The 9,923-nt window shown below is 38.0% G+C and overlaps 1 protein-coding gene across 2 annotated transcripts in view; it reads left to right on the forward strand.

Moving 5' to 3' along the window:
* Positions 1 to 9,923, forward strand: part of LOC106870753 (eukaryotic translation initiation factor 2-alpha kinase 3) — a 58,471-nt gene that overhangs the window by 24,120 nt on the left and 24,428 nt on the right. For both annotated transcript variants that reach the window (XM_014916948.2, XM_014916949.2), the window contains exons 7-11: positions 1,641 to 1,761; positions 3,719 to 3,835; positions 4,036 to 4,161; positions 6,914 to 7,019; positions 7,423 to 7,561. In XM_014916948.2, the coding sequence (XP_014772434.1) occupies positions 1,641 to 1,761; positions 3,719 to 3,835; positions 4,036 to 4,161; positions 6,914 to 7,019; positions 7,423 to 7,561 (609 nt within the window). The remainder of the gene's footprint in view (positions 1 to 1,640; positions 1,762 to 3,718; positions 3,836 to 4,035; positions 4,162 to 6,913; positions 7,020 to 7,422; positions 7,562 to 9,923) is intronic.

Raw genomic sequence — 9,923 nt, forward strand, 5'->3', positions numbered from 1 at the left:
CGTGCATGTGTGTGTGAAGGCATGTAGCCTAGTGATTAAGGTGTGTGATTCATGATCTTAAGGTTGTGAGTTCGTTTCCTGGGCCACTTGGCAAAGCACTTCATGTTGATATGTGTATGTACTTGTACATTGGCGTCACAAGTTCTGATCGAGTGCAAGGCCCAACTCTAACATTCCTGAACTTTGGGAAGTATGTCGACATTTATGTAGAAAGAAGTGAATAGCTGGGCAGGGAATTGGTGTTTCTTGCAGATTGACAGGCTCAGAACTTCAGATGTGACAAATATGCACAGGACTTGTTAATAGTAGGAACACCCAGAAGCTGAATAATTCAGACATCTGATGCAGTTTGATGGTTTTTGTGACTGACGTAGTTTTATTAATACAAGTTGTAGGTTTTTCTGAAGTTATCTCCCTTGCTGGACATTGTTAATAGCCTCTGACAGTCACTGGAGGTGGAGGATATGAAATGGTGGTCATCTGGAATGTGCAGGTAAGGAGTCTCAGCTGTGAGGTTCTCTGTGCTGCAGCAGAACTTGGACATTGATATGCGATGTTCATTGTGTTCTTCATCTACGGATGATATTACCTGGGTGGCAGTCCAACTGGTCATTATTCATTGATTCGAATCTGCTCCTACCAGTTATGTACCAGTGGTATTCGTAGTAAATATGTAAATGCTAGAATAGATACAGTATAAAATATAAGGTGGTGGTTGTGGCGAACTTAGTAATCTATTGCTTCTTGTTTGCATCAGAGAGTTTTTTTTTCTTTGTGCAATACATAGAAGCCATATGAAGCATGTTTAAGAAATGTGATGTTCCATATTTGTGAGATATCAGCATTAATAGAGAATGTCTACAAAAGATGAAGGAAAATGTTGGGTATGTGATGAGAGGAATGCAAGTGATCTAAGATTAGCTGGTTTTTTTTTTTTTTTAAAGATTAAAGGCATCAGTTTAAAAGTGCAGGAAAGGTGACTATAAAAGTATGAACATCATCATCACCGTCATACATCTGTTTTCCATGCTGGCATGGGTTGGATGGTTTGACTGAAAACTGGTGAGCGGGAGAGCTGCACCAGGCACCAGTCTGATTTGGTTTCTGGATGCCCTTCCTAATGCCAACCACTCCTAGAATGTAATGGGTGTCTTTTACATGTCACCAGTAGCGACCACAACTTCTGAGTCTTCTCAGGCACATCATATTGCCAAAAGTCATGATCACTTGTTGTCGCCTCTGCGAGGCCCCAAATTTGAAGATCATGTTTCATCCCATGTCTTCCTGCACCTTCCACCTGGACGAAAAATGTTACAATGCTCTTGGTGGTGGCTCCATGTGGAAAGGGAATATGTAGAAAATAAGGATCAGAACTTGTGGTAACCTTAAAGAAACGATGATTATAAGTGAAGAGAATTTCTAATATATTGTACAAGAAAACCCATCCAACACAAATATAAAACAAAAATAAGAATGAATGTATTGTCTGTGATCTATATTTTCTCCTTCCTCTTTTTAAGTAAACATTGTTTCAGATTATTTGGATATTGTTTTTCATCAAAATATTGATTAGCAATTTCCTTTAATATGATGAGGACGACAACAAAGTCTATGAAATTTGTTGATTCTTCTCGTTTCAGTTGTCTTCTCCTGTTGCTGGGGCTTGGCTTCTGCATCAAAATAAACTCAGACCTATCAGTCTTTTCAACAAGAAGAATATTCCAACATTGCCGGATAGTAGTGTGCCTTTAATGTATATTGGTAAGTAACAATTTTAGAGAAGCACATCATCATCATCATCATTTTCATGTTCCCTTTTCCTTGCTTTCATTCGTCAGACTGAATTTGTTGAAACAAAATTTTCTGTGGCTGGATGGCCTTCAAGTCACCAACCTTCACCTGTTTCCAATCCACGTAATAATCCCCTACTCTGACAGTGTATTGGACAACAAATAGCCCAGACATTGTTAAGTAGTGAACTGGAAATAATTGACACAACTTGAACGAGTTTCTTGTTTACATAACACATGCAACATGTCTTGGCATGTCAGAAAACCTGAGCATACCTTTGCTGTTAATGGCAAGCGGATGACACTGCCAGTATCAATAGTGAGGGTGTTTGTTTATAGTCAGTGAACACGTGTAAAGATGAGAGAAATGTGAGGTCACTCACTCACTCTCACTCACGCTCTCTCTCTCACTCACACTCTCTCTCTTACACACACACACATCCTACTTGAAATATTTTGAAGAGAAGAAAAAAAAACAGGAAGTTTCAATTCTCTATTGAAACGTTCGGTATTCAGGAGGTAAAAGGAGGTCTTACAATAACTTTGGTCTGATTTATATAGCAATTTGCAAGTGGGAATACGTCTCTGGTTTGTAATAGTCCTTCCTTTATCTTATTTATTTTAGCTTTTTCTTTCACATAATTTATATTTTCTATCCCAATGACATAAAAGTCAGGAATTACTCAATCAATAGGATGTTATTCATGTCAGAAGATTCAAGTGATATAAAGTGAATCTTATCATAAACCCACAGGTATACCGCAGCAGCAGCAGCAAATCATTTTGTTAGAAATTAATGCTGTGCCTTACTGGCGCGTGAAAAACAATATTTGAGCGTGGCCGTTGCCAGTACTGCCTGACTGGCCCTTGTGCTGGTGGCACATAAGAGCACCCACTACACTCTCGGAATGGTTGGCGTTAGGAAGGGCATCCAGCTGTAGAAACTCTGCCAGATCAGATTGGAGCCTGGTGTAGCCATCTGGTTTGCCAGTCCCCAGTCAAACCGTCCAACCCATGCCAGCATGGAAAGCGGACGTTAAACGATGATGATGATGATCAGATCATATAATGTTTTAATTCAAAATCTTCCTGTGAATATTGTTTGGATAGGAACAGAGTTCATCAGGCAAACTTGCCCTGAATAATGTCTTCTTCAGTGCTGCTTAATGGATTATGGCAGTTACTATTTACTGTGTCCAGTTATTGGGTGACACCCAAATCTATTATTTTCTTACTCTTGATTATTTCTGATTGAATTTACTCAACGGTGACAATGTTGAAAGCAGCTTATCAGTCATTATATATTCCCATCACATATAATATTCCAACAGTTGTAGTTTTCTTCCCCTTTCATGACCTGTTCCTTCTCAGCACATTTCATACCAAAACTAATGATTCTACATATTTCTTTTCTAGCATCTGTTTTTATCCATGATTATCTTCAGCTGTTGTAAACCTTATAACTTGTATGGAGTTGGAATTACTTTTTTATGAATAGATTTCTTCAAGCTCTTAATCAAATATTCTTTTTGTAAAAGTGCAGATATAAAGTTAAATTTACTTCAATTTCTAGAGTTGGTTCAACTTCTCGGCTCAGTTTTGGTTGGCCTGACATATGACCAAAGGAAATCCAGGCATGCCCAACCCATCTTTTTATTTATTATTTCCAGGCACATAATTTAGCTTGGACTACTAAAGCGTCCATTAAGGACTTGGAAGGAAATTTGGCTGCTATTTCTTGCAGGTCAAGCGACTGCTGCTGTAAACTGGAAGAACTGAGTGACTTTCCTTTTGAAAACAATACTGATGTCTGATTAGACTAACAAAATCTTTCAGTTGTACTTTTGTGATGTTGGATATAAAGCATAATGATTACATTGCTATGTTGACTATTTTATTAAATATCTTTTTAAATCAATTTATTTCAGGACAACATCATGACCAGCCCTATGTTCAAGTGTCAGACCAGAGTGTTGAACAAGTAGCTCCAAGACAAATATTCAAGCATCTACCTTCTGTTGGCTGGAAACCATATGTAGCATCCTGTAAGTGTTTGTCTGTCTGCTTCTGTGCATAAATGACATTTCATAATTTGTTGTTATTTTCAATTCTGCTCATCTGTCTGATGCTGGTAGTACAAAACCTTGAGTTTATTATCACATCTAGCCTGTAGTTGTCGTTAGTAAGAAAGCATTACACGTGTGTTCAATCCTTATTTTCTATTTTGTTGGTTTTACAATTTTAGCTTTGTCCAGAACTCCAGCATTACGTTCAAATACCAATAATAAACCTCTGATTGGCAGAAAAACGTTCAAGAAAAAGAACCCAACAGATACTGCTGTTGCTGTTTGGCATCAAAATTATCCATTTGGTGAGTTTGATGAGATTTTATAAAAACTTGAAATGGGATCCATTCAGTGGTTGATATTGTCTCTTGGACCCATTTTTTATAATGCCCAACTTTAGAATGTTATCTTGATGTTTTCTTTTGAATTGGTGGATGAGGTCAAGTCTTGCAACCTCTGCAGGTCTTCTCAGACTATTGAGATTAATGTGTTTGTTTTGTTTAAGAATGGTAGGGAAAATGTGAATGGAGAGGTGGTTCCGAAAGTTTGAGAAACGATTGTGAACATGATTCTCATAGCACTCAGTCAGTTATGACGATAGGGGTACCAGTTGATCTGTGAAATTAACAGGGTTATTAGGAAAATATGAATTGTTTTGAATAGGCAATGACTTCAGTGTGTTGATAAAGGAAGATGCAGTAATGGCTGAATAAAGTCTGGCATGAGAAGGGATGAGAGCAGTCAAAAGGGTTGGTGTGTTGTTTTGGGATGCAGTAAGGACATAAACTAATGCTGATGTTTAGGATAGTTGATGCTCAGGATAATGTGGTCTCTGCACAAACAGTATGAGAGGGAAAAACTAGGTGTGGGCATTGAAATTGCCAGAGATGGATGAGTTGACAAAAGACATTTTCACCATCATTGTTGCTGCTACCACCATTTCAGTGACATCCACTTTTCCATGCTTGCATTCAATCAGACAGAAATCATTAAGATAGATTTTCTGACACTCTTCCTGTCACCAACTACGAGTAAGGTAATATTTGACAGAAGACTGAAAACAAAGCAGACCACTTGTATGATGGTGGAACTTGTTTACAATTCTTGTGTAATAACAAGACAAGGAGACAAAAGCACTCATACACACCCACACCTTCATGCAACCACATACACATACATATATGATGTGTTTCCACCCATTTCTCTCTGCCAAAGTGTACTCAGCCACAGGCTGTAGAATTGAAGACATTTGGCCAAAATGCCATGCAGTGGCGGCACTGGAACCGACTTCTCAACACTCAAAGCCATGTCTGCACAGATGTCTTTTGGCTTGTCTTTCTTTCATTTGTTTCGGTCATTAGACTGTGGCCATGCTGGGGCATCACCTTCGAAGGGTTTTGTTGGCCAAATAGGACCCTAATTATAATTTAAAAAAAAATTTTTAAGCCTGGTACTTATTCTATGAGGCTCTTCCTGTCTAACTGCTAAGTTATGGTGATGTAAGCAAACCAACACCAGTTATCAAGTAGTAGTGGAAGACACACAAAGTTTCTCTCTCTCTCTCTCTCACACACGACAGGCTTCTCTCGGTTTTTGTCTAACAAGTTTTCTCACAAGGTTTTGGTTGGCCCAAGCCTATAGTAGAAGACACTTGCCCAAGGATCCACACAGTGGGAATGAACCCAAAACTATGTGGTTGGCAAGCAGACTTCTTACCACACAGCCATTCCTGTCATATCATCATCTAACATCCGTCTGTGCCTATAAATATATATATATAAACTAGCAATGCACCTCGGTGTTGCCCTGGTGTTATGACCTACAGCCACATTATTGGTTCCTTTCTTTTGGGCAGAATTGGCACGACCCTTTTGATAGTGTTCTGCTAGTTTTAATAAGGAAAAAAAAAAAAACTATATTTATATTGGAACTTAAACAAATCCCCCTCCTCTTCTTCCTCCTCCTCCTCCTTCCATGGGTTGGATTCTTTGAGAGGAGCTTGCAAGCCAGAAGATTGTATCAGGCTCTCCTCTCTTGCTTTGGTTTCTGTGGCTGGGTGTCCTTCCTAACACCAACTTATGGACAGTGCTGGGTGCTTTTTTTTTACGGGGCACCAGGAGCAGTGGAGCCACCAAGTTACTTGCAGGACAAGACTCCTCAGATGAAGGAGGTGGCTTTGTGTCAGGTGACGAAAGATTAGAGTATGGATCGAGGGACAGAGGTAAGTGGCTTGTAGTAGAGGAGATACGTCATTTAACATCATTTCACATCTGTGTTTCATGCTAGCGTAGGTGGGACATCATGGATATCTCAATTAGAGAGAGAGAGAAATGGTGAGGGGGAGAGATAAGATGGTGAAGGTGTAACAAGGAAGTGTCTTTCGTAAAGTGGACAACGGATTGGATATAGTGAGTGTGTGGGTGGGTAAGTTTAGGTGGCAAAAGGAGAATGGGAGATGGAGGGGTGGCAGGGAGGAGGAAGGAGGGGTGAAAATAAAATGCCCACTTAAGCAGTTATCTTGAGTTGATATGAAACCAAACAAAGAACAGAAAGAAGAAGGAAGTTGGCGATGATTAACATCTCAGAGTCATTGTCTAAGACGAAGAAGAAGGGTGGGCACATTACACACATTTCCACTTAACAACTTCTCTTTGAATCCCGGCAAAATACTTTCCAGAAATACAGTGTAAGAATTAATAAATGAATAATATTACTGCACAAACATTCTACACACTTGCCATCACATAAACATCTCCCCAATGCAATTGCTGGTATGCAAAAAGAAAACTGCTCACAAGTTAATCTTGTATTTATAAGATTTGAAAACTAAACTGATCCACAGAGATAAGAGAAGAGACCAACAAAAGTAGATAAGAAAGAACTGTATAATAATCCTAATTAGTGCACAAATTGATTCAGCCAGAATATTACATTTCATTATATTAATGTCATTAAAACTATATGTTAGGTGGATAATCCAGTTTGTTGTATGTCATAATCTTCACTAAACGATTGTTTATTATTAAATGATGACCAAATTTTATTTTTATATTTTAGATGATGGTTATTATATTTTCCCTGATTTCAAAATACTTTTTGATGAGGAAAAGAAACACATTTCTGAAGATGAGAAAGGTGTTTCAGGCAGTTACTTCGACAGGTGGTGAGTTAGCTTTGATTCTTTCAAAGTTCCAGGAGGACTTTTAACTGCACTCTGATTTTATGCTTGTTTGAACTCTGAAAAAGAGCAAAGTAAAGAGAAGCCACAACCACCTCTGGTGGCAAAAACCAATCTTGTGACTCGCTTCACTTTCTTATTTACAACTGTTTTGTTAATGCATTTAGAAAAAAAATCCATTAACACTACAATTCACATTCTCACCATAGTTATTTCTAGTTATTTCTATCTAGTTATTAATAAATAAGCAATTTTCTGTGTTTATTGCAGCAATGCCAAGAATAATTTTTTACATTTCAATTTTGAAACCTTTTGTAAACCAACTTCATATTTTTTTCAGTTTGTAATTAATGTGTTGTGTTTCTTCATTCTTTTTTTTATTTTCTAGGAAAGAAATTATTCTTATTACCATTGTCTTGTTTGTAACAATTCCTTTGGCTCTCAGCTACCGAAATAATTTAAATCATTCGGACCATGACCAACATCACATTACTTCCTCGGAAAGATTTCCCAGCTCACAAGAACAGGTATTTGATTGGTTTATGCTGTTATTAATTTGCATGTTAATCTATCAGTCTAGGAGTTGGTAGAAACTAGTGGCAACAAGAATCTTCAAATTTAAGGTTTTTGGTTGTAATCCTCTTATTTAGTCTTTAATGCTCTTGAGAAAAGTTTGAATTTCATGTAATCTTGTTTCAAGAAACCCATATTATATTAGAATAATATTATTTTTCTAAATGTTAACACTCAGGACGCTGATTAGAAGACAACAGTTAGAGAATGACATGATTAAAGAATAATTTGTAGATTTGGAATATGATCCCTGGGCCCTTTGCCTGCACCTGTCACATTTTCCTGACGTCCATCCCTCCATCCCTCTTCTAACTATGGCACTATTCAACTGCTGTAATCATGTGGGAGCAGAACTACACATATTTCACCACCTTCCCCTCTTCTCTCACCAGTTGATCAACCACTTCCTGCAACTGTTTCCTTTTAACATCTATCTTTCATTCTCAATATCATCCTTCCCCATTTGATTTTCTCTTGATCACCTCTTTTGGAATCTCTAGTGATCTCTCCTTCTCCCTTCAGTTACCTTTTTATGACTGCAACGCATTGCCTTTAAAACACACTCTTTCATATCTGCAGTTGACAGACTCCCCCCACCTCTATCCATTCCTGTGTACCTCTGACCTCTCTTTCTCTAAATCACTCATTCCACTCATCACCTCCCTATTTTCTGATCTATTTACAGGTTACTTTTTTTCTGCTACTGTCCATCCTTCCTGAACTGCAACTTAATACCTTCTCCTTCCTGAGCCACTCCTATTTTTTTACCCTCATACCTGAAGTGATATCTAATATTGACCCCAGCTTCATCCTTGTTCACCATTCACTACATTCACCTCTATTTCCATCTGTCATTCCCTTCTTACAAACTTAACCAATCACCCTTCTCATTCCTTACTCTGTATTCTCTCAACTTTGGCTGTTGAACAAAACTAAGAAGAACGTGTTAGCAATCTTGGAATGATTGCTTATAACGGGGACGTGAAATAGTTGATAGCTTCCACTACCTAGGTGACAAAGCCTGTAGTGGGGGTGGATGCTCTGAGAGCATAGCTGCTAGAATAAGAATAGCCTGGGCAAAGTTCAGAAAACACCTACCTCTGCTGGTAACAAAGGACCTCTCACTCAGAGTGAAAGGTAGACTGTATGATGCATGTGTGCGAACAGCCATGCTACATGGGCCATGACTGCTGAGGATATGCATAGGCTTGAAAGAAATGAAGCTAGTATGATCTGCTGGATGTGTAATGTCAGTGTGCATACATGACAGTGTAAGCACCCTAAGAAGAAAGTTGGACATAAGAAGCATCAAATGTGGTGTGCAAGAGAGACGACTGCATTGGTATGGTGATGTGTTACGTATGGATGAGGAGAGCTGTGTGAAGAAGTATAACACCCGAACAGTGGAAGGAACCCGTAGAAGAGGTAGACCCCAGAAGACATGGGATGAAGTGGTGAAGCATGACCTTTGAATGTTGGGCCTCACAGAGGCAATGACAAGAGACTGAGACCCTTGGAGGGTACTTTTAAATGGGCCGGACATGCAACACTGGCATTGGCCATGGCTGCAATCCCACCTTAGTTGCTGGGTCTTTTCAATCATAGTACTATATACAATCAAAATCATAAAGAATTCTCAGAGGTGGAATTTCAAAAAAATATTGTTTTGATAATTTTTGTTGAGGATTTTTATCTTTCAGAACTTTGAATTTTCTTTCTCCACATATTTCCAAGTGTTTCCTTTTTTTCATCCCTTTAATTTTAATGAGAACTTCTTTATAAAGTGTAGCTCCATTGTTTTTCGGAATTTTGGGTCTTTCCTTGAGCATTTATAGAAGGGGAAGATCTTGAATTTTCCTTCTCCACATATTTCCAAATGTTTGGTCAGTGGAATTTTCCATAGTTCCTCTTGTTGGATGTACTAATAAATGCAAAAGAATGAAAAAACAAGACTTGGAAATGCAATTATAATTTTTACTGAAGAAAGTCAAAAACAACATCTGGTTTTTCAATTAAAAACTTTGACCAATTCAAATACAAAAATTCTTTTTCTTCCCCATCCCAAAAGTCTCTAAGTATTGAATCCTAAACAAACAAGTCTGACCATACCAATACAAAAGCCCCCCCCGCCTTCTCAAATTTTTTTTCTTTCTTTTTCCTTGGTTGGAAAACTCCACTATTTTTTATATATAGAAAGGCCAAGAAATCTAACTTTAAACCACTTTTTGATAAATCTGATAACAGAAGAAAGTGCTAAAAGTGTAAATAAAAGTATATATAATCAACCAACATTCTGACTATCTTATTACTCTGAAT

Source organism: Octopus bimaculoides, chromosome 2, assembly GCF_001194135.2.
Source record: "Octopus bimaculoides isolate UCB-OBI-ISO-001 chromosome 2, ASM119413v2, whole genome shotgun sequence".
Taxonomy (NCBI): domain Eukaryota; kingdom Metazoa; phylum Mollusca; class Cephalopoda; order Octopoda; family Octopodidae; genus Octopus; species Octopus bimaculoides.